At 34.3% G+C, this 26,469-nt stretch overlaps 1 protein-coding gene across 4 annotated transcripts in view; it reads left to right on the top strand.

Moving 5' to 3' along the window:
* The first annotated feature begins 1,261 nt into the window (after window positions 1-1,261).
* LOC134242473 (multiple epidermal growth factor-like domains protein 10) overlaps window positions 1,262-26,469 on the top strand; it is a 62,156-nt gene continuing 36,948 nt past the window's right edge. For 3 of the 4 annotated variants that reach the window (XM_062724562.1, XM_062724561.1, XM_062724564.1), the window contains exons 1-6: window positions 1,262-1,394; window positions 3,273-3,494; window positions 7,725-7,943; window positions 12,059-12,187; window positions 14,347-14,493; window positions 19,011-19,151. In XM_062724562.1, the coding sequence (XP_062580546.1) occupies window positions 1,298-1,394; window positions 3,273-3,494; window positions 7,725-7,943; window positions 12,059-12,187; window positions 14,347-14,493; window positions 19,011-19,151 (955 nt within the window). In that variant the 5' untranslated portion in view covers window positions 1,262-1,297. The remainder of the gene's footprint in view (window positions 1,395-3,272; window positions 3,495-7,724; window positions 7,944-12,058; window positions 12,188-14,346; window positions 14,494-19,010; window positions 19,152-26,469) is intronic. The other variant, XM_062724563.1, reaches the window with a different exon arrangement.

Raw genomic sequence — 26,469 nt, 5'->3', positions numbered from 1 at the left:
CTCGTAAAGAGATTATTTATGTAGGGTATACAAAAATTAGAAATGATTAACTTCACAAACAAATAAATGTTATACCTGAAACGGTGAAGTAATTTCATAGTTGCTTTTTTGCAGGCGGCTTAATTTTACGGTGAAATTTAATGTGATGGGCTTTATTAGTTTTTAAGGTCTTCCGTTTCCAACGGAAGACCTTCTACTGATTCTGTTGGTAAAGATTATTATTCTTTTTTTTTCTTCTACTTCCTATACGCCAACTTTGAAGCCTCATATCTCACTCATTTATCGATTGATTTCGCTCAAATTTTCAGAGGTTCTAGAAGTTACTTAACTCTATCAAAATACTGTCAAAAAATTTCAAAAAGTCACTTCCGGTTTTGAGTTATTTCCCTTTGAACGAAAAGTTATAGGCTTTCGTTTCCAGACAAAGGTTCGGAGACAGCTAAAGCTGGAGCAGAAATTCTACTGATTTTAGATAATAAAAGGATTGAAGTTGTGCACATCGGTTTTTGTTTTTCGATTTCCCTATTCAAAATGGCGCTATATAGGGGTAAAAAATTGGAACGCTTAAAAGAGCCAAAAATTACTCATATTTTGCCTTTTATCTTCTAAACTAAAAATATTTTGTTAAAATATATAGAACATAATTTGTGCAGAATTAAAAGATCTTTCAAATGATATCTCGGAAAAAGGGCTGGCCCATAAAATTAACGGCCAAGAGGGGCCAAAAGTTTTTCCTTTATATCTCAAAAAGTATTGAGAATTTGTAATAGGTCAAAGAAGCAAAGTTGTTCAAAATGTAAAACTCAATCTATTGAGGTCGTCAAAGTATGTCCGGTGACGTCACTACCGGCCAAACCGGAAGTAGTCGGAAAACGCATATTTTGCCATTCTTGACAAGTTTTTGGGTAACGTCTGTCACTGGGAGCATAAAAATCAATTTTCCGTCTGTCGTCGTCATTTCCGGTCTAACCGGAAGTAGCAAAAAATGGCTGATTTTTGCATTAAGTAACATAGATTTCGAGGATTTAAACAATTTTAGGACGTTATTACTCATTTTTGTAAAAATTAAAGTTACTTCCGGTCAAACAGGACGGAAGACCTTCTCGTTGCTTTGCAACGAGCTTTGCTCTAGTTTTATTTCTAATTTTTATTGATATTCTGATGTAGCATTAAAAATATTTCAGGACTGAAGAATGATGAAATTAGATTCTAAATATGGCTTGTCTTACATGTATAAAAGTTTTCAAATATTTTTGCAGTTTGTACTCCTGGGAGATATGGAAAAGATTGCAAAGAGATGTGTCACTGTGAAAGAAACGAGTTATGTAATCAAAGCAATGGATACTGTTCTGGGTCATGTGATCGAGGATATTATATGGATAAATGTCCAACAAGTAAGATCAAAGTCTTGAACAATTTTGATCTGAAATATAAATGATTAATGGTGAAAAGATTCAGCATTCTAATTCTATAGCAATTTTTATGTGAATTTTTAATTTGAGGGTACATCATGTCCTTGACAATTTGCTTTAAAGTGTGACAAGATACGTACATTAAGTTTTCGAAATATCAAACTGAAATATGCATTCTTGACCATGAATTAAAGATAATTTTTATTGTAAGCATTTGTTCTTTATAACTTAAAAAAAATGTTATATATTGAAAAACGTCAATACCTATGTTCAGCATCGCTGTTGATCCATAGTAAGAGCAAACATAATTAAGGTCTTCCGTTTCCAACGGAAGACCTTATTGTTTTCGTTCGGTTTCTTTTTTTTCTATTATTCTTTTTTTTCTTACCGATTTTTGTGCACGCGAGTTCTCGGAAACGGCTCAGTCGATTTTCAGGAAACTTTTAGATCTGATAGATATTGGTCTGAACCTTATTGGAATTTGTTTATTTGTACGTCGTCACTTCCGGTCGTGAGATATGGACGATTTTGTGATTTTCAGAGGGTCAGCTTGTCCAGGCAATCACTAAAAAACGAATGAAGATATTGAGTTGAGATTTTCAGTGTAGGTAGAGGAAGGATAGTATAATTGCTTTTTTGAGTCTATATCTTTCCAGCGCAAAAGAATTTGAAGCTCGCATGGGCTCGAAAAATAGACTCACAATTATCTCGCAAATTTTGATACGTTTTCTTTTATATCTTTGTACCAGTAAATAATTTGTTAAAGAATATATAATAAAAGTTGCTAAGAATTACAAGTTCTTTCATTTGATAAGAAGAAAAAGGCTCTGATCCCTCAAATAAGGGGCATAGAGGGGTCAGAACGTTTTGATTTATAACTCTTAAGCTATCAAGAATTTGTTATAAATTTCTGAAGCAAAAATGTTTATCTTAACAATTTGAAACAATATTTTGTAAAAACATGATCATATGTTACGTAATTAGGGGCTATAAGGGGCCAAAATGCTAATTCTTTGCTTCTTTATACACATGTTTCTCGAAAAGGAGAAATATTTTGATAAGCAGTATTGCATAAAAGATGCTCAAAATAAATAATGTTACCAATATACAACCATTCAATTTTTGCAAAACGACCACATTAAGGACTTGAAGGGCCGGCCCCTATATATTTCTATTTTACATAGCTTGAAAACAAAGAGAAAGTTGTGAATACTTATTGAACAAAAAATCTTTCAAATCACGAGCCTTATCATTTGATATGAAGACAAATGGTCTGACCCCTTAAATAAGGGGTCTAGAAGGGCTAAGACTTTCATCTATTACTATTAGATAATGTTATCTTCATCAAAAGAATTCCATCCAAAGAGAGAAAACTTGAAATCATTGTTTTAACAAAGATAATAGTCAAAATCATATCATATCTTATCGAAAAATCGGACGGAAGACCTACTCGTTGCTGGCAACGAGATCTCATCTAGTTCAAATTATTGTTTGTTTTGGTTTGTTTTTTTTTTGTTTTTTTTTTGTTTGTTTGTTTGTTTGTTTGCTTTTGTTGTTTTTTTTTAGACCTTATTTTAATCAAGTTTGTTAAAAATTTGAAAAGTAATACGGATATTCAAAAAAATAAATATGGTTTCGACAACAAAACAATAACAATGAGAAATTTCGGCATCATTATTATTGTTATTGGTATATATTTGTCCCTACAAATATTCAACCAGAATAAAAACGGTTTCTCCATACGACCACCAATTAGTTCGGGCTAAATAACGTTGACAGGTAAAGTCCTGTAAAAGAATCAATAATCTATAAAGTAACAAATGGTATTTAATGTATGCAATCATCATATTTTTGACACAGAGCAGCTTGTAATCCCTGGATATACTTTGGCAACTAGTAGTTCTGTTGATCATGAATACGTTGGAAACCCAAAAAAGACAGTGGATGGAGATTTCAGACAAAGACCTTATATTCACTGCTTGCATACAGCTCGCTGGCAAAAGGAGGCTTGGCTAAAGATTGACCTTCGCAAAATATACAATATCAGCTATGTCAAGTTTTGGTATAGAAATGACAGCAACAGTAAGTTGTTATTATGTTTCATTGCAATATTATTATTTGCATCATGGAGAAAACATTATCTCAAACTTACTTTTAAATTAGGTTTGACATTTGTGAAGATCTTTTATGCTACAAGTACAAAGTCTGCGTTAGATATTAGAATGATTTTTTTTTCTGATTTGATAAATATGGTTTGGGTCATGATATCTATAATTAATACAAGATGTGTTTTTTTAGATTATCTTTAATTAATCTCATATATTCTAATTTCGTGGCGCTGGTGAATTTTTTTTTAGATTAATTCAATATTTAAGATTTCACGTTAAAAGACTAGACATAGAATTGGTGTTACACATTTTATCACTTTCTCAATAGATTTGAGGAGATAACGAGCAGTATTCAAGATCAAAAGTCCATAGAACAATAAAAGATAGGAGCAGAGAAAAAATTGACCTTTAAAACCTCAGAGGTTGGATCAGGTGCCATGGATGAGTAATATGTTTACTGGTCACACCAACCGTGTGCTCCATGTCATGATCGGAAAATAATGGAAAAATCTGTCGTCAATTGAGTTTTAAAATCTTGCCTAACAATTAGTATAAAAAATGTCAGTTAGCATTTGACTCAAAGATAAATGTTATTTGCTGGCAAGGTCATTGGCTTACGTAATAATTTTATGCATAAACACCTTCGGCGTTTTTGCAAATTATCACACAAGCCAATCGATTGATCACATCATGAAATTGCAATATAAGACAATTATTCCTTAAATAATCAATACCAGACTACTATCAAAGACCTACATATGATAAACACATATTTTTAATATTTAATTTTATTATTTTATTTGAGTTGGCAGTGGTAAGCCAGCAATCTGGCATACCCCAAAAATCAACAATAAGTTTTGCCCTCCCTGACGGGAAACGTACCAGGCTGGGTTGACCTCATTCCTGCAACAGACACATTTCAACACACATTATCTTTTATTATATTATTTTGCCTAGTAAATTTACATTGCATAAGATATAATTTTCAATGTCAGCATCACATATATCAACATTAACCATCACATATATCAACAACAAGCACAAAAAGTCAACAATATCAACAGTTCAATATTTAAATTTAACGTGCCCATTTTGCCAGTACGACCATTATAAAATTATACTCTACTGTCTTTTCCCGAACTCCCCAATTGGATAATTCGCAAAATTCGCCATTAATTGTGACCTGGCTGTTTTGCCCCAGATCATTCAAAAGGTCCAGGTAAACGGAAATATCCTGCAGGTCTGATTAACATCGTCAGTCTTCTTCAGCGACACCTCTTATATCTGAAAAGACAAAATCAAAAACCCACAGCAGAAAAGATAATCAATAGCATTGTCATAACTGTCAATAAATTGGATAGAGCTACATCACGTAAAATAATGTAAAAGTAAGGTAGACAAACGAAAGGAGAAGGGTAATATTACTTAAATACCTAGATCAAGGGTTGTGGTGGGAGGGTATTTCATAATACCAAAATATAGATCGGATACTTTCATTACCCACCTTTCGGTTTCATTGATGCATAGAAAATGGGAGATACACTGTAACCCGTAAACACAGTGATTCAGTACTGACACATTATGGATAGATAAATTCCGACCTGAATCATTTATTAGTTTTTTTTCACAAAAAATGATGGTGAATGATGACATATATTAAAGGGGTAGAGCTTTGATGGCGACGGATATAATGAGATGAAATCAAGTATGCGGTATCATTGCATAGTGTTTAAAGAAAATATATAGCGTAATCAAACTCTTCTGAAATAAAGTGCACGGTTTCTTTTTCTCATAAAAATTTGTCAGCACCCACGCCAATGATCGAACTCACGACCCTACGATTGTCGATATTGATAGATGTTTATTTGGTGTACTAAATATGCGTTGTAACAATGCATTTTTGACAATATAAAAGTTTGGCACTAAACAAAAGAATTTAAACATCGGAATCAATCAGTTTTCGAAAAACATGAATTTAATTCACATTTGTATACGAAGGATAACCCATGAAAACCAATGGCTTATTTCCAATGGGGTCCTTATACTCATACATTTAAACTGGATGTTGAATGAAATGAACATAAAAATATAAATACTATAGCTAAGATTTGGGATCAAGTTGACAACACAGAAATCCTTAAAATTAATTGTAGTATGTATGTAGTAGTATGTCCCAAATCTTGTAATCAAAACAACTAATAATGAAAATAAAATAATTGAACACGACTTGACACAGGGCAAATGAAGGCAAACTTATTTCCAGTATTTGAGACAGGTTTTATTTCTGCTGGTAACATGTTCCAGTCTTTGATTCCATTTAAATAAAATAACTCATCTTGTTTATGCTTAATACATGGTACAACAAAATCTAATTTTGACCGAAGTTAAAAAATATTCGTTAAGATAAGAGGCTTTTCCTTGAAAAATATTAAAAACATGGTTAGATCTAAGCTGTGAGACTCTCTCTTAAATATTTTATAAATATAGTTGTTCAAGTATTTAATTTAATTCACAGATACCCGTGGACCTACCTATATGCAAAATAAATCGAACCATTTTGTTTTGGCTTTTTCTTTAAAGAATTGGAGAGCGCTTCATACATGTACCAAGCTCTACTGGCGTAATCAATATGACATTGTATTAATGCTGAACACAGAGTCATTTTACAAAAAGTATTCAAAAACGGGCTTCTTGGTACAAAAATCGCAATCTATTATTAACTTTCTTAACAATCGATTGAACAATGCATTCATCACTTAAACATTTGTCATTCAAAACTCCAAGATATTAACTTTTTTTCTATAATCAATATTTTGGTCATAATATACATGAACATCCTCGAATTTTTCAACATTTTGAAGCTTTTTTTGGAACCAAATAAAATGCATTCAGTTTTACCTAAATGTAACGATGATTTATTATCTACAAGCCAATGCTAAATCTGGTCTAAATTTTTACAAAGCTTTTTTGATATAAAATCAGGATCTTTATGTGCAAATAAAATAGCACTGTCATAAAAGTATAAAAAAAAAGTTTACAATCTACAATAACACCAGCTACCATGTCAAAGGAATGAATGAAAAGGTTCTCGACGTGCTATCAATTTCACCACAGGCGGCGAGGTTATCTAATTCAAAGTAGTATGATATAAATTAACTTAGCTTTAAATATTTAAGACTAAAAAAAATAGAAGTACTGTGAGCAATGAGCTTACTAAATAATACCCCCGCCCCGATATGAATATAATGGCCGTATCCATATTTTGCTATGGGAAACCCATAATATGTCTCTTATCAAAATGTAAAATAGGAGGTGCACAACGGCAATATGTAATAGCGATTCTGTGAAAGTGTCATCAAATCTCAGTCAGTGGTATGAGAGGAGGTGTGGATAAAAAATGGTACCCCAATGAGTAACAGACTGATTGACGGAAATACCTATTTCTATATACCCTCCGGCTTTACAAGTTATAAAAATAAAAGGTTTTCTATCAAATATATTTCTGATCCCCTCATTTCACTCAACTATAAATCTCTTAAACTATCTGTATAGTATACCTTATGCCTGAAATATTCAAAATTATAGAAAAAAAACATTGCGTACATGTAGCACGAGATGACATCATAGTAGTGGTATGCGAACAAAAATAGAAGATGTTATAAAATATTGTAAATGGAGATTGACTGATTGATTGTATTTTGTTTAACGTTACTGTCGAGAATTTTTCACTCATATTTTGCATGGGGTTAGCAAGGGCTGAAAATTCTCAAAGTTTCACCTAACTACATAGCAGCTAATCCCACCACCGTTTTTAGAGGTCTAAACGAGGTTTAAGAGATTTCTCTGCTCCTATTTGTATAATTGTTTTATGGACTTTGATGTTGAATACTGTTCGTTAGCTTAAATATATGTTAAATAATACTGCATGTTTTATACAAAAATACATATCAGTGAATTCTTTGTGCATAAATTCTGTGAAATCAACATTTTTTATTAGAGTATTACCCGTTGCCATGCAATATTGACTGTTGCTACGCTGGAGGGCATGGCTTCTTTTTTTCCGCGGGTAATAGTGTTTGTTAACAAATGTTTCTCGACGAATCAGATTCAACCAATTTACATGAAAGTTTAATATTATTAGATAGCTTACATGTTAATATCCTCTCTTTAAAATGGTAAGTGGCAGTTTATGGTATCACTTCAGATCCCTCACTACCTAACACAAGGAGGATACAAGGGTACACCATGAGTCTTTCAAACACAAGTAAAACTCCGGAAACATGTTTTCAACACAATGGAAATGATAACCTGCCAACAATTATCGAAAACAATTGCAAAGGAGTAGCAGAGAACGTATGGATCAAGACAAATAAATGGTTTTCCGATGGAGTTATCCTGGAAATATGTGAAGTGCAGGTTTATGGTAAGATGTTTGTTTCATTTTAAATGTATACATACCTGATTCTAATTCTTGCAATTTTACATTGGATTTTAATGCTTGCTGACATTTATACTTAGATGTTTGCTAATCTATTGAGCGAGTATAATATTGATAGGTTCCATCAAAGCAAGTGACATAAATGCTAGAATTAATACAATTTAAAACTACCTTTATGTGAAAATTCGTGATTTTCATTTAATTTATTTATTTTCATTTTTTTTTCACCTTATTTATTTTATAACTTTTTTTTGCAATCAGTTTCAAATTATTCATCAAGAAGATACTCTCGATAAATAATAATTTCCACACAACAGGTTTCCCCATATTTATCATGAATACCCGGGTGCGATGAGGGATGATTTGTCTGCATCAGCTAAAGCTAGAACTTAAAATAAACAATACAATACTAGAATACAATATATCTGACAGAAACACGCGTCTGACCTTGTCTGCAGCTAACAAAAAAAAAGAGGGCGAGGAACTGTAAACGTCACAATGGGTGTAAAATGAGTGTACTATGTAATCGAAAACCCTCTTCACTCTTTCAGTTCGCCTTGGCTAAATCTATTTGAACCGTGGTTATAAGGTAATGACATTTGTACAATAGTCAAATTTGGCAATAATCATCTCTATTTTTAATGGTTTCAATATTGACACCTACTTTCAAGGGAAGAGTAGATAAATTTGAATACGTATACTATCAGTTTTAAAAGGTAACTTAATGAATACATTTATTATAGAATATGTTCAGATGCTGTCGTCTGGCATTTGGAAATTTTTTAATCAATTTTTTTGGTTCGTTTTTTTTTTTTTGGTAAACAGGGTTTCATATGGAATCCGGATAGGGCTACGCAGTTCACTATCGCATCATCGTACCATCGAGACTTGAGTCGATGGTGCGATGACGCGATAATGCGATGACACTGAAACGAAGGTGCGATGACGATGATGCGATGGCGCGATAGCGCGACGACGATGATGCGATGGTACGATGGAGCGATAATGCGATGACGCGATGGCACGATAGCGATGATGCGTTGGTGCGATAGCGATGATGCGATGGCGCGACAGTTATGATGCGATGCTATATCGTGCCATCGTTATTGCTTTATCGCGCTATTGACATCATGTCATCGCACCATCGCTCTATCGACTATATAGATAGGATGGCATTCTCAGCAGGTAGTTAATTCGAGCAAAGATTTGATTGCCCAGTGATAATTTACTGACTTTAATTTTGTATTTGATAATCATATTTTAAATAACAAACACGAAGTACCAAGAGGAGAGAGGGAGGAAGACTTTTGTTTTGTATTTGCTTTAAATTTTCTTGATTGTGAATACTGTATTTAACGGTGCTAAAATTTCATGCTATCTCAGAAAGTACAATAGCGATGGAAAAAATTAATCTAAATTTAATATAAGCATTTACTTGTTTTAATAGTTAATGATAGCATTCACGATGGGTTTAATTTTGCGGAAAATAATGAATCGCGAACATAGTGAAAGTAAAACCATCGTAATTATTTCCCACGTAATTATTTCCCAATCTACAATATTAATCCCACCCCCCTTTTAGAAACCAAAATCTAGATCAGGCGGATTTCGATTTCTTTTACATCATTCACAACATAAGTGTATTGTTAACTTTATCTTGATTATCAAACTATATTTTAACAATCTTCTAACTTGTTATATGTCTGGCAATAAAGACATGGTTAATTTTTTATGCCAAGTGAAGTTAATTCACCCAGTAAGATCTATTTCCGATATGTATTCTGTTCATACTTTTACAACCTGACGCCATTTCTCTTCTCAATGGCGCATGCGCAAAAGACTCGATAGCACGATAGTGCGAAAATGCGATGACGATAGTGCGATAGAGCACTGATGATGACACGATAGAGCATCGCTTCATCGTTATCGCGTTATCGTATCATCGCTATCGCACCATCGCAGCATCGCTTTCGTGCCATCGCGTCATCGCTTTATCGCTCCATTGCACCATCGCTTCATCGTCATCGGAGTATCGCGCCATCGCGTCATCGTCATCGCGCTATCGCACCATCGCTTCATCGTTATCGCTTCATCGTTCCATCGTCATTGCATTATCGCGTCATCGCACCATCGACTCAAACCTCGATGGTGCGATGATGCGATAGTGAACTGCGTGGCCCTGTCTCGATGGTACGATGATGCGATAGTGAACTGCGTGGCCCTATCCGGATTCCATAGTTTCATGGTAACTTTGTTTAACGACTTGTATTCAAATAACGGTACAATTCATAAATATAACTTTTGACCAAAGGTGATGAAAAAGAAGCAATTAAGAAAGAAATACTGGCGTCCATAGCCAAGTAGCCGTACTCGTACATGTGCTGTGTTTCTGATCTTTATCAAATAATTATATCTGTTTGTGGCGTCCATAGCCACGTAGCCGTACTCGTACATGTGTTGTGTTTCTAATCTTTATAAAATAATTATATCTGTTTGCTAGTTATTGAACGTCCCTCTCGAAATTTTTTACTCATATGGAGATGCCGGTGGATAGCTGCAAATTTTAAGCAAGGAGTGATATTTTTTTGTTAGCACCTACTGCGAGACGGGACATCGGTTTTTATGGTCTCATCCAAAGACCGGTCTCCAAGTCACAGTGGGATTCGAACCATCGACTTAAGGATCAGTGCCTTACTTTGCAACTTTAGAGCAGATGCCTTAACCATTGCACAATAACATTTGTAGATTCAACTTCTAGTATACTTTGAAATTTTGAATTGTTTTCATTTTTTTAATAACAACTTTCGGAGTTGCAAAATTGACCAAAAATATTATTTATGAGAATCATTTCCTAGATGTAACTGATGTCTGAAACATAGATTAAGCATTTATTTTAAGCTTTTAATTGCTGTCAGGTCATGGTTCCAATTATGTCTAAATTTTCAGATATGGAAAACCCTTATATTAAATAAATGTAAATATTATCTATCTTAGGCTCTTGCTAGTCGTATCATGATTTTTTAAAAGAGGCCCTTTTTAACATCTCTGTTAATAAGTAAATTACTTGAAGGTCTCTTAGTACAGACTGGTTATTTGACTTGTTATTTGTTTAAAGGATGGTGATGCTTGTTTTAACACTGAAAATTGACTTTTTAAAAATATTTTTGACTTCTCTCGATAATTTTTGTGTAGTTGGTGCTGGGATTTTAATAAATATAATAAATTTCTATACACGGTAATTGCACAGAGAGGAAACTTTTGCGTATCAGCACCTTCGGTGATACGATACCGAAGGACTGGTCTCCACGTCCAAGAGTTGAATTCAAACTCGCGACTTATCGATCAACTCTTTACTTTTCGACCTTATAACAGATGCTCTTACCTCAGAGCTACTCGGGCAAAATTTCTTAAAAGAGGAATTAAAAAAGAATTATATCTGTAACCATGTATTTACGTACTACATATGTACATTCTTAAAAATATTAACACACTAGCGGTTTGAAAGTTGTTTACGATAGAGGTGAAATAAGTACTTCTTGTCTCTGCTTATTCTACGGTTCGTCATAGTTCCTTGAGATACTTTATGACATATAGTTACTGGGGTATCATACATGTTTTTCTTATGACAAGACCTTCCTTATATTTCACATTTTGACCTTTACATAAGAGTTTGACTCATGTTCCCTAAGTCTTCACCACTACTTTTTACCGTTACGTGTTCAGGCTTTCATTCCATTGACAACATTTTTTTTCTTTGAAAAACAAATAATTTCTTCGCTTGATCAAGTTTAACTTGCATTTGAGATACTCCAACCTTCGCCAAAACTGTCATACGGGAATATCATTGTTACACAAAGTTTTACACATTTTGATTCAAATTGTTATATTTTTAATAAAGTCTGACAACACTGTCTGAACATTTTTTTCTTCAAATGTCCACTTTTTTAAAACATAAATTACCCTTCCTATCCTGCTTCACTCCGGCGAATTCTTTTTGAACCTAATTCCTTGTACATCGTGTCAACAAATCGCTTGAAATACAGTTCAAATTGGCACTGCAGATTTTCACAAAAACTTTTTTAACTTTCTTTTAATGAAAGGTTGTTCGTACCAGGAAAGCAGTGGACCTTGTGTCCGTTGCAACCAGTGTAAGGCTGGATGCAAAGACAACGGGGAATGTGATGAATCCGGTTGTAAGATGAGTGGCTATCTTCCTCCATATTGTAAAGGTAAGTTAACACCCATATATATGGATTCATGTAAATGTATTTTATTGATTAGTTAATTGATTGTACATGTATATTGTTCAATGTCCCTTCCGAGAATTCTTCCCTCATATGGATACAACACTGCTTTTACCGGTGGAGAGCTGCAAATCTGTCCTATACTTGGCATTTGAGCAGTGAGGGATCTTTTCCAGCACCTACTGCAACACGGGACATAGGTTTATACCGTCTTATCCAAAGGACCGGTTTCCAATGTCCAACAGTGGGATTCGAACGCGCTACCTAAGGTTTAACTACTTATTTTGCAACTCTACGTACATCAGATACTCTTTTGTACTTGTGATGAAACAGAGATTCTTCGGGTTAATTAAATTCCACATATGCACAATTCATTGCTTTGTAAAGAAAAAAAGACTACCCATGGATTGATAAGCCTTGTATTTTCATTTCTTGATTATATTTTTAAAGGAAATCAAGAAAGAAACAAAAACTAAATGTTTTCTTGATGGAAATATCAGTAATTTCTTCCCACTCAGAAAACAGCATTTTCACAAAAATCAAAAAAAAAGAATAAAACATGTTTTTGCTTTTGTCCACCAAAATATTAATTTGAAAAAATAGAAGGATGTGGAGATCACGAACAGCATTCAATATCAAAGTCCATTACAATAGGAGCAGAGCAAACACGGAGCTCTGAAACATCAGAGGTAGAATTAGGTGTCATGGGGGAGTGAGCATTCACTGCTGACCGGTCACACACACAGTGTGCTCCTTGTCATGATCGGGAAATAACGGAGAGGTCCTTCGTTAATTCACTGTACATGTATAAATAGTGGACAAACAATGAGTATGAAAAAGTCAGCATTTGACTCAATGATAAATTGTCATTGTATCGAACTTACCAAATGATTTCTTTAAACGAGACAGTTGATATTCTTTTTTCATCACCTTACTTGTCAATATTTTACTTCGTTTTAGAAATTGTTCATATGTACATGTATAGCATGCTCTTGCGTATCGAATCAGCTGAGATATATATACTCCTAATATCACCAGCTCACCAGGATATATCGTTTCGCGTAGGAGTAGAAATTACCATCGTTTATTGACAATATGTCGTCAATATATCTAAATATCGAAATGTATTACATATTTGAAATAATTTTAGATTACTAATTTATAATTATAAATCAAAATGTGTATGTTGTAATATTCGGATATGTAATCTTTAGAGAATGCATATATGGATAAAAAGTAAATATCTTGAAAATTTCCGAACAACCGTCGTATGAGAAAAATGCTAGATGTGGCAGCAGCTATTCGATGTTATTTGCCAAGGTCCTAACTTGATCTTCCTAAATATATACGGGCCAAAGCGCAAACCAATATCAAACCAACCTCCAAAATGTGTTTGGCGTTATAATGTGTTTATTAATTGACAGAAAAGCAAGCAATTATACAGAAAGACGGACAGGCAGGACAAAAATATACATCTGGAATATTCAAATGCGTGGGAATAATGAATAAATCAAGCAATTAATTTGCTGTTTAATGCAGCATTAGAGGTCCGATATGTGTCTTGATCTTATACTTCTTAAGGTTATTTATTTAAAAACATGAAACAAGTGATTTCGCAATGAATCTAATTTGTCTCCAAGACTAGTTTCCCGCATACAATATTTACATGTAACACTGTTTCGTAAAGGGGTAGGCGGGGGCGGAAAATCTTAATCCTCAAATTTTTGCTCATTTCCAAATTTTTGATACTTACTCTTTGTGAAAATTTTAAAAACAACCTAATGGCATGTGCAATGTCTTCTTAGAGTGATCTGAAGTTGTCTTTATGCAATATTTTATTTCAAAATGATATTTGTTTTGTTATTATTTACACACGTAAAATCTGCCAGAAATGTCATCTTCCTCTGTATGCAAAACACGTGGCCTATTGATAAGGACTAGTAGAATCCAAAGGAAGAAAAATCAAGAAAATTTTGACATTTTTTAAAACATCGAACATTGTTTATAAAAAGTTTATTGACAATTTCTAAAAAGTGATTGAAGTAAGATGGAATTGGTCATAATATTTTTTCAGTAATACACGTGTACGTGGATACATGTGCATGTACTATGCTTTTTTAATTTGAATATTTTGAATATTTCAGAATGTAAAAGTGGAAAATTTGGTAAGGATTGTACTTCTACCTGTGGGCATTGTTCCAATGATGTTCCGTGCAATAAAGTGAATGGGTCCTGCCCTGAAAACTGTGCACCTGGATGGAAAAACACATCAGACAGGAAATGCAATCAAGGTATGCACTTAGACTACCGTATAGCGGGTTTTCTTGGCGGGTGTAAAATTTGGCGTTTTGCCTACTCAAAGGTATGCCAATAATTTTGGCGTAATTTATTTTAGCGGACGCGCGGTTTCAGCTCTTGACAGATGGGCACTAAAAAGATTACTGACTATTTTAGCGATTAAAATTTTAGCGGACTATCATCAAAATGCTAAAATAAGCCAAAATTAGCACCCCGCTAAAATTACCCGCTATACGGTATATGACAAAAATGTATGCTGTACAAGTAACTGCTTTTCAAAAAGCTTGCCCGACTAATGCCATCAATATCCATAGAACCTATGAATAGTTATAACCAGTAACATGGGGTGGGGGGGGGTCAAATTGTTTCACTAAAGTTATGAAGACGTTGTAAACTGAATCTTCATTCATTTTAAGCTGTTTGCTACTCATCAGAGAAATTGAAATGTAACAAATTTTATATAAAACGTAAAAGGGAAATACAGTACATGTACATGCTTGTCAGGGGCCTGCCCCCCCCCCCCCCCAACTTTTTTACCCAATCTTCCCTATACTATAGAAATTTTTAATTTAAAACCTGGTTGCCCCCCCCCCCCCCCCACTTTTAGTGTTATGCCGAAAATGTAGTATTAGAATTGGTACTGAAAGTAGTTAACACTGAGAAAAAGTTAACCTACCCCCCCCCCCCCCACACACACACACGAAATAGGATTTTTACGGAAGCCTGTTGGTGCCACGTACGAAAAATATTTTATCTGCCGGCCGCCATTTATTATTTGGCGGCCGCCACTTGTATATCTGACGGCCGCCAGATAATTATGTGGCGGTCGCCACTTATTATTTGGCGACCGCCACTTATATATCTGGCGGCTGCCACTTAATATATGGCAGCCGCCAAATAATTTTAATGGCGGCCGCCATATAATTAATCTGGCGGCCGCTATATAACATCTGGCGGCCGCAATATAATATGTGGCGGCCGCCACATAATTTATCTGGCGGCCGCCACATATTTAATTGGCGGCCGCCAAATATTTATCCGGCGGCCGCCACTTATATATCTGGCGGCCAAAACATAATATTTGGCGGCCGCCACATAATTTATATGGCGGCCGCCAGGTAACACCTGGGTTCCTGATGCGCGCGCATGTTGTAATGTGTGGTTATAGGTGGATACAGTGAACCAACACTCCAATCCACACTTCTAGTTGATTTGGTTTTCCATTGAGCAGATTAATATTTGATTTAGATTATGCAAGTATTTGTAGAGAGTTTCGGTTATTTATTTTTTTTTTGCTTGTCAAATTCATTCAGGTATGTAATTTTTTTTTCTCTGGCTGCCCCCCCCCCTTTCAAAAACGATGCTACGCCACTGCATGTGGATTACATTTGAATATAAATATGAGTATAGTTATGATACATGTATAACATGATATTGAAGATTTTTAAAAACCAAGAAACAAAACAAGAAATTGGGAATCGTAACGGTTATGACTAGCATTCAGAATATGTTAACTAGTTTGTTGGGCATGCCAAATCATCAACGGTTGTTGGGAACGTGGGAAAAATATAAAGCCCGAAATGCATGAATGTCCAAAAACTAGACGACAGGGCGCGGATCAGGATGTTTTTTTTTGGGGGAGGGGGTCCACGTCAAAAAAATTGTACTAGCAAAAACGAAATAAACTTTCTCAATCCTGAAACGTGCGGGGGCACTTTCCTAAGACTATTTTTCTGCTTTTATAGGAGAAAAAACTGGAGAGGGGGGATATGATCAGATGTATATGTATATTTGCCCAGTTCATCTTCTCAAGAAGTTTTTGTTCGTTTCGTGTTTATTACTTTAAATGATGTATCACAAAATTTTTTTTTCGAAAGCCCGTTGGAGATTCTGATAAAAAGAATAGACTTTATATATAATTTATGCAGTTTTCGTTTCAATAGAATAGTCCAAGGGTGTGTTCGACAGCGTATCGGCTAACCTAGCAGCTAAGTAGTAGATATCTGTCTCTATTGAACGGACAGCAATCTAGCTGTTAAATGTTAGATTTTGAATAAAGATATATCAGTAAAAACTTATTACTGGATCAAATAAAGTTTATTTCAGGTGAAAATATGTATTTAAATTTACATTTAATTCACTTAAATATAAGAAATAACCCTCCTTTTTGTAAAAATCTTGAATGCTCCAAATTTGTAACCAAGGAAACCATCTTGGATTTGGGACTTAGCATTAAATATTTATGATAGCTCTCACTACGTAGCGGCTAGTTAAGCTCTCAGTTCAAGAGCGTAGCTTTACGTAGCGGCTATATGGCAGCTACGCTGTTGAATGCACCCCAGGAAAAGGGGTGCAAAGACTTACACGTGATATTTGGCGCGAAATCCTTTACCTTGAAGACAAATGGACTAATCCAGTAGTACAAAAACGCAGAAAAAAGGTCAATCGGACATGTCCGTATAGGAACTTGCATGAAATAAGCAGCTGCATACAAAAACTACTGGAAATAACACGTCATTATATTGTATTAGTAATAAGGTTATTTTTCAACTGTGGTTGTTGAAACGCAGGTAACAAAACCCGATGATAATCAGCATGTACAAAATTCTGCTGACTAACTGTGACCTCTTGGCTTCGCACCTAAAAAATATTGATTCTTAATAGTGCCTGACGCCGTGACATCAGGCAATAAATCTGTAACTGTTGAAAGATACCTCAGGGAAAACCATTGTCAAACAGCGAGTGGTGTACACTCATCTAGAAAGTCAATGGCTTCTTATCTACTCTTTTACGATAAACCCTAATACATTTGACTTTCGTTGGGTTTACAATTGCCAAATCTAACACGACTAAACATTGTGAATTAAAAATGTAAACATAGTAAGTCAATTTCATATACGATAGCTAATATTAACATGAAAATAAGTTTATTGTTATGTGTAAAATAGTTTGATTAATATTTACATGTATTTAAGAAACAAATCCAGCTAATGCGTGTGAAGTATAATGTGTCATTTAGCACTAGAATAAACATGTTTTTTTTTATTTGTATGTAATGTTGAAATGTAAAATAATAAAAGATCGAACATTGCAATTGTTGATGGTGATCTTAAATTCGATAAAATCGTCAATATACGATTTTAGGCAAAAATCTATGTAAATAGTTAATGTTTGTGCAAGGGAAGAAGGGGAGAGGGATACATGTAAATCACCAAAAACAAGTTTGAGGAGCAAAATAAATACAGTCATTGTTTTCCAGGCTTATGTAATTTCTATTTCATACCGGTTATTTGCCATAAAAGAAGGGAAAACATTTGTTTACATATTGCTCTGTCTAGAACACTTTTTCAGTGTAAGAGGGATTCTGCACGCCTGAAGTACAAGGGTAAATGTTAAAAGAGTTTACCTGCCTCTAGTGTCAATCACTGATTCGACGCCTATTAAAATCATTCCAACATTTCTTTGAAATGTTTACATATACGAGTCATTCGATTGATTGATTGATTGATTGGTTGATTGATTATTGTTTAACGTCCCTCTCGAGAATTTTTCACTCATATGGAGACGCTACCACTTGCCGGTGGAGAGCTGCAAATTTTGTCCTATACTCGGCACTTAGGGCCATTGAGCAGGGAGGGTTCTTTTTCGTTCCAGCACCTACTGCGACACGGGACCTCGGTTTATACGGTCTCATCCGAAGGACCGGTCTCCACGTCCCACAGTGGGATTCGAACATGCAATGTTATAGGATTGACTCCTTACTTCGCGACTCTAGAGCAGACGCTCTAACCCCTGCGCCACGTGGACACGAGTCATTCGAGAAAAAAGATTTACTTGTGTCGCGTTCCATTATACTGAATCTGTGACAAAAATAATTTTAACCTTTCAGAAATTATGCGCATAAAATCTGTAAGGGGATGAAACAGAAACCTATGGTGTCCTGATAGGACCATTAATAAAAGTGTGAAAGTGCGTTAGGAAGAACGCACTAACGAGAAGAGGTACATGTAGTGCATAATTCACAAAATACCGTCTCATAAACACACAAAACGTCGACACAATATCTCAATTTTACGCAACAAATCGTCGTGCTAACATACAACACACCATAATGCTTACAGAACTTTAACAAGAAGCCTTCGAGCTAATATACACCACGTCGTCACGGTTACACAACGTTACATATAAAGCCTTGCGCAAGCAAGAAAAAACCATGGAAACACTAAGAATAACATAACTTACACAGTCCATCGTGTGTAATTGACGTGCCATTACAAATGTGATAGTGCTTTGTTAGAAACGCGATAGCTTATTGTCAATTGTAGTAGCCCGTAGTCACATGGTATTCCCTTTTTAATATGGTATAAATTGTCACTTTGCTAAAGCATGATTTTAAACTCGTTAGCATATTGTTTGAAACGTTTAGGGCGTTGACACTTTGCGCTCATTCTTACTTCCATACGCATTGCTATTTTTTTTCAAATACAAACGTGTCTTGACATTATTTCAGAATGTGATAACGAATCCTTTGGGTTGGATTGCCGGTATAACTGCAGCGGACATTGTGATGGAAAAGTGCCGTGCAATAAAGTCGATGGACTTTGTCAAGGAGGGTGTGAAGTTGGATGGATAAATCCCTACTGCAATGGAAGTAAGGGTTTACTTTTCCTTTATGATTGTATAGTCGAAAAGATTTAAAATATGTCATTCTTATGGTATCTCTTTTTGGATAATGTTACTGAAGAAGTTATGAATATTTTCTTTTAATCTTCAAGTGAATTAAAATAATAAAGATAAAAATAAATAAAGAAAGAAATATAAATACTGAAAATACTATTCTTATTTTGAAGTTATAAATCTACTTTCATAAAAAGAAAGCTGCAGTAATCTTTAAACTCATAAATGTAATATACTTGGTTCAAAGTACAAATACTGGATTTATTTTCACTGCAAATAGGTTATATTTACTCACCATTGCAGAAAATATAAATGCCAGATTTGTTAAAGATAGACATAGGATAATATTAAACAATAGTGAATGTCAGCGTTAAAAAGTGGTTCAATTGTAATGAACAGAATTATCAACATTTATTTATAAGTGGGTATGCTAATTTGATTGTTACATGCACATGTGATTTATGAATATAATTGAATTATGAATATCAGGAAATTCAATATAATTCTAGATTAGAAATACAACAAACAAATTGCAAAGAAAAAGATTCCTTGCTAGAAGTTATTGCCCTTGGAAACATTTAAGTCAAAACATTTAACGTGAAAACTATTTACTCTCAGTATTGCAATTAAAACTGTATAACATATTTCGTTTTACCTATTAAAATCATTCAACACTCAATAAAAATTGTTCACAAACTCGTAAAGAAGCAACATATATAAAGAACATCAGTGTGCTGACAGGATATTAAAAAAAAACTAATTTTCAAATCTACACATCTTTTTTTTGTTTTATATCTTGAAACTTTAGCCATACAATTTTTTAATCTTCCTTTTATATATGCTGGGAATTTTAAATGCGGGTCTCATTTAATTTATTTTGATCAACTTTTAGAGTTTCATTTGGCAAGATCTGCCAAAAATGTTAATATCTGTGTAGTTATACAAAACATCCTTAAATAAACAAATATTTTTTTAGCTCACCTGAGCCAAAGGCTCAAATGAGCTTTTCTGATCACAATTTGTCCGTTGTCTGTCGTTGTCGTTGTCGGCGTTGGCGTCGTTGTCGGCGTTGTCGTTGTCGTTGTCGTAAACTTTTCACATTTTCATCTTCTTCTCAAGAACCACTGGGCCAATTTCAACCAAACTTGCTATAAAGTATCCTTAGGTAAAGGGGATTCAGGTTTGTTCAAATGAAGGGCCATGTCCTCTTTCAAGGGGAGATAATTAAGAATTAGTGTAAAAGTAATGGTGTATTTTAAAAATCTTCTTCTCAAGAACCACTTGGCCAAGAAAGACGTAACTCATAGTGAAGTACCCTCAGGTAGTGTAGATTCAAGTTTGTTAAAATCAAGACCCCTTTGGCAAGGGTGGGGCCGTAGTGGATGAGTAAATTTTACATAAGAATACATCAGAAAACCTTTAAAATTTAAAAATCTTCTTCCCCAAATCCCATAGGCAACAGAGTTGTGAGCAATTACATTAATGTGCAAGTAGCCTTATGTAGTGCACATTCAATTTTGTCTAGTTTGTGGCCGTACGAAATGATACATGTATCAACAGATTAGGTTAACCTTTATTTATTTTTTCGATCAGGCGCGGTGTACCAAATAAATGAAAACGAGGCACGTCAGCCATTTTTGATGTGGACAGTGAAGAAGTAACTGAAGTAAAGTGAAATTTAGTGTTTACACAGATCTGAAACAAAAGTATTCATTGCCGATTGTTGTTTTCATTCTGTAAGGTTTGAAGAGTAAAGGATTTAGCTGAATAATTATAACCTTGCGTATATTTGTTCATGCAGCATTAATTTGTTTTTATGCAGTGGGCACAGCGATCATACTGCGCAGTTGTCTCTCGGAGAAAAACAAATCCATTTAGATACTGCTACAATTTACTAGTGTTGAAGAAGATTGAGAAGATTATCTATTTTTCAAATTTACATAGTATAACGAAGCGTATTAGTTTGTCATTGCATAACATAAATAGACGAATTTTACTTTTTTTTTTTTTACATTTCTAAGAGTTTCCCCCGTTGTCGGCGTAACGATCTATTTCCCACTGTCTTTGTCCTTTGTAAGTTACTTTAATATTTTTAATCTTCAAAAACATTTTTGTTATCAAACAATTTTTTTAACGATCGTGACTGTTTATTCATTATTAAAAATATTGCTGTATTGTTTATCAAACTATTTATTAACATGTAAATTATAAACATATTCATACAGATTTTATTTTTAAGGAAAATGTTCACTATTTATAAAGTATTTATAATTTTTTTCAAATGAAATTAACAGTGCCTTACGCTGGTTGACTATTGACTTCAATGTCCCCACAAAGGGGAATTACTTATGTAAATGTGAAAGTGTATACAGGGACAACTCTTGCATATAGGTACACCTGTCATGACTCATCAATGCATGTTTATAAAGGATAACTTATTGTTAGTAAAAGTATCAGTACAAGTGTTAATTGAAGTTTGCAGAAAGGAAAAGGATTTTGTGTCAATCGCGGAGACAAGGAATATCACCTGCACAGGTTCCTGACAATTGGTTAAAATAAAGCTTAGTAGATTGTGTAAAATGCTAAAAAAAAAAAAAAGAAAACAGTAGAATAAAAAGACTACAGTAGCCCTTTTCACAAAAATTCTTACGACTAAGATTAAAATTTGACATCTCTGTAAATCCTTTGTTTAATAAAAAACTTTGTTATATCTTAATATAATTCACCATACACTGTTTATTGAATTTGAAATATAAGATTTTGAGTGTGATTACTGTGTTTAGATGTGTAGAAAAGAATTATGAAATTTTGGTCTTAGTCCTAAGATTTTTTGTGAAAAAGGCTACAGATCTACATGCAGTTCATTATTGTTTTATGGGCATTTTTTTATTAGAATAATTGAAAGTTGGAAATAATATTTTGTTAACTTTAAACAATATATTATGATTATTGATATACTGAAACAGAATGGGAATTAATATTTTTAAAAAATTGCATTCAATGGTTATCTTACTGATATTAGTCCCATCTTTCATTAGAATGACTACATGTATTTATTTCTTGGGATTACAAGGTTTAAAAGCAGTTATCCAGAAATAAGACTTGTATTTTTCTTTAATATGTTTTACGGTGTGACAGTTTGGGCGAGCGCACTTGTACCTTAAAAAATACACCTGAAATGTTGATCTGCCACTTCAAACGTCAAGTCGCATGAGACATCTAGATTATTACGTCACACGACTCGAGAGATCGTCAGGGTTAACGGAAACAGCCAAGGGTCTAGTTGAGACTAATAGATTTAGTGCAATTTTTGTCGAAAGACGTTGCAGAGTTATTTTTTGTTTCTTTTTAAGATTTCTACATACTGAAAGTCTTTTATGCCTTATGTTATTATTTATTCGCACAAAGGGTATTGGGTAGCAAAGGAATTCTGGGAAGGTGTCACAACAAAATTTGCTTGACATATGTACAGATTTCATTCCGTATTTCCTCTGTTCTTACACGTAAGTCTATTGAGTTCACTTTGCGACCTTTGCTGCGCTCGCTCTGATTACATTTACAGATTGTCTAGACTAAAAATTTTTTCTTTTGTATAGTAAAACCTTGCACTGGCTTGCAGTATTGTCCATTTCCTGTTATTAGTCTGACCCCATAAACAATCTTGGCGGTATAAAATTTAATCCAAAATTTAGTGTTCATTTAAGGCCTTGATATTGTTTCAACCATTCTTGACCTAGAAGAGGTGATCATTTTTGACAGAGTTCAAGTATTCATAAAATGGTTTTCTTTGCATTTAACAAGTTCCTCATATATTTCTTAGCTTAAATTGTGACCCATATGGGACTTGAAAATTTTAGCACACTCTTTATTCTAGCTCCATATATTCAAAAGTTCAAGACCAAGATTAAAATGTGGTGTTTTTTAGTAAAAAGTAGATCAAACTCCAAGGTCAAGAGGTCAAATTTGGTGGTGCACAAAGAAAGGTCTTGTCACAAGAAATACACCTGTGAAATGTGAAAGCCATAGTGGGAGGAGCCACTCAAAGATTGTAGACAAGGTTTAAGTTTTTGTGGACACAATGATATATATAGTGATGTAATTCAAAGGAATTGATTTTCAAAGAAATTTCAAGGTATTAAATGCTACCAAATTATAACACATGTTAGAGGAATATTTAGAGGAAATGGCTGAATTTAAAGGTTTTGACCAAAATAGCAAATTTTAAGAATCCTGGCTTTGTAATTTCTGATACGAGTTATGAAAAATTAAGGTGCATTTGGTGGCATAACAGAAAAACTTGAAATGGCTTAAAGGGTTGCTTTTATAATTTTAACTGAGGGTTAAATGCAATACCAATGTACAAACAGTCCTCGATAAACATGATAAAAAAAAAAAGTTCTATAAAATTTTATGAAATACCACAATGGTTAGGAATGTAATTTGGATTATTGCACAAAAGCTATGCCAGTAAATCTTGTATACATTTATATGGTACATATAATTTTAGGAAATGTGTGACACATGTTCAAGGTAAGTCTTGTGTGAAAATGGTTTACAAATTGCATGTAACTTGCGTCTCTCTTAAAAAGATTGATTGTATGTTATTTAACAACCCTCTGTATTTTTCACTCATATGAGATGCCACCACTTGCAGCACAGGACCTCTGTTTATATGGTCTTGTCCTACGGACCATTCTCCACATCCCACATTGGGATTCAAGCCAGCAAACTAAGGATAAACTCCTGAGTTTGTGCCTCTAGAGCACTCCTACCACTGCCCCACACAAGTGACCTCTTTAACTGAATGTTGTCATGTTTTAGGTGTAATTTTGAATTTAACTTTCAGGTTTTAATTTTTTTCAACTTTCTGCTTTCTTAAATTTGATTTGTGCTACAAACTTAAAATAAGTGTATAATTTTAATACCCCCCGGTAGTATCTGCATTTTACAGTGATGGCAGCATTATTAATTTGAGAATGTGTGCTAGTATAAAGTGTAGGCTATGCTGATCTTTATTATGTAGTATAGATTATAACATTGTTATATTGTAGATCACAGAATGCCTAGGAAGAAGAGCTGGAAGAAAGCTGCTGTAAAGAAGAATGCATGTAAGGCAGATGTGGGTGACAAGTACCCCACAGATGTTGGCCACGTCCAACCATCTGTGCCTCTGGGTGTAGGCCACGTCCTAACACCTATGACATCTGTACCGGCAGGGGTGATCTCTACCACCCCTGTGACAGTGGTCTCTGCGGCTCTCCCTGAGACCACTTTGACTCAAACTATGCCTCTGGCTCAAACTATGTCTCAAATGTTGCCTCTGGCTCAAACTGTGTCTCAAATGTTGCCTCTGGCTCAAAAGTTGCCTCAAATGTTGCCTCAAATGATTACTCAGAATTCCTCTCAGTTTCTTACTCAGAATATCTCTCAGATCACAACTCAGAATATTACTCCGTTTACAATGAACAATATACACAATGAAACAACACATGCACTGCAAGGTAATTGTATGCATCGGAATTCAGATAATCTGGTGTTTGGATCTTTCCATCAAGGAAACATGAGGTTTTCATCATTTTCAAGAGGTAATCAGTGTACATGCAATTCACTTATGATGTTGTCAAATTCATATGAAAATTTTTCATTTACTAGTTCATTTTTAGATCAGACTCTGCTCAAGGGAGATAATTTGTACAACACAGTTGTGAAGAATCTTCAGGGTGCTGGAAAACTTAAAAGTAGATTACTGATGTTTGATGAATTACCAATTCATATTGATTCTGGTGAAAATCACCACATGGTTGATAAGTTTGAAACATTGTTTGGCTTATTAGTTACAGATGATAAGAGAAATCAAATTCAAACTCTACATGAATGTCTGCAACAAGCATTGGGGTTATCTAGGTATGTATTAATAATGATTGGCTCAATATGTTCTGCACTGTACAAAGATTCAGACAATGATTTTTATTTTTTTGACTCGCATTCTCATGGGGAAAATGGTTTGTCTGAATGTGGTGGAAAGTCTCTGATGAGACACAGTTGCTGCTTAGATGATTTGTTAGGATTTCTGTATGCAATGTATGAAAGTATGCACATTGAATTTGCAACTGAATTTGAAGTGATGACTGTTGCCTTTCGTACACTTATTCATAGCTTCCCTAGTAATAATCAAAGTACACATCAATATTGTAGATTTTAAAGGAGAAGAGAGGGACAGTAAGATAAACAAACGACAAGATCCAGAGTTTAAAAGCAAGGAAAGGGACAGTAAAAGAAACAAGAGACAGGATCCAGAGTTTAAAGACAACGAAAGGGACTGTATGAGAGACAAACGACAAGTGCAGAATGATAAGAGAAACAAGAGACAAGACAAGAAAGACAAGGAAAGGGACAGTGCAGAATTTAAAGAAAAGAGAGAGGGACAAGTAAGAAAAGAAACAAGAGTCAAGATCCAGAGTTCAGAGACAAGGAAAGGGAGAAACAAGAGACAAGATCCAGAGTTTAAAAACAAGGAAAGTAGTATGAGAAACAAGAGACAAGATCCAGAGTTTAAAAGCAAGGAAAGGGACAGTAAAAGATCCAAGAGACAGGATCCAGAGTTTAAAGGCAAAAAGGGACTGTATGAGAGACAGAGTTTAAAGAAAAAGAGAAGGACAGACAAGATGCAGTGTTTAAAGGAAAAGAGAGGGACAGTAAGAGAAACAAGGGACAAGATGCAGAGTTTAAAGACAACGAAAGGGACCGTATGAGAAACAAAAGACAAGATGCAGAGTTTAAAGACAAGGAAAGAGACAGTAAGAGATATAAAAGGCAAGAAGAAGAGTATAGGCATGATGAGCAAATAAGAGATTTAAAGAAGAAAAAAGAAATGAGACAAAATTCTAGCCAGTTAGAAAAAGAGAGATTGAAGATGAAAGAAAAGAGAAAAAATGAAGAGTATAGATCATCAGAAAATATTGCTGCAAAACAATCAAAAGCACACTCACGGGGGAATTTGGTATATATTGAAACTGAAAAACAAAGATACAGAAAAAGTAAATTTGGAGTTGATGCAATTGAGTGTGTTGACAATTTTCACAACAATGTAAGATTGGGTCCTGTGTTTGTATGCACATGTTGCCAACAGACATGGTTTCATGAAAGTGTTTCAAATGTAGAAAATGTTTTGTTGGATGCTGAAATCAAAAGGAAGTATTTTACTAATACAAAGTCTGTAAACGGGCAGGAATGGATATGCAACACATGCAATTCAAGTTTAAAAGAAAGTCGAACTCCAAAACTCTCTGTTA

This window comes from Saccostrea cucullata, unplaced genomic scaffold (assembly GCF_032062105.1).
Source record: "Saccostrea cucullata isolate Sc308-1 unplaced genomic scaffold, CSIRO_AGI_Scuc_v1 ctg2694, whole genome shotgun sequence".
Taxonomy (NCBI): Eukaryota; Metazoa; Mollusca; class Bivalvia; order Ostreida; family Ostreidae; genus Saccostrea; species Saccostrea cuccullata.
The sequence above is the reverse complement of the archived record's forward strand: the minus strand, read 5'-3'. Positions and strand labels throughout refer to the sequence as shown.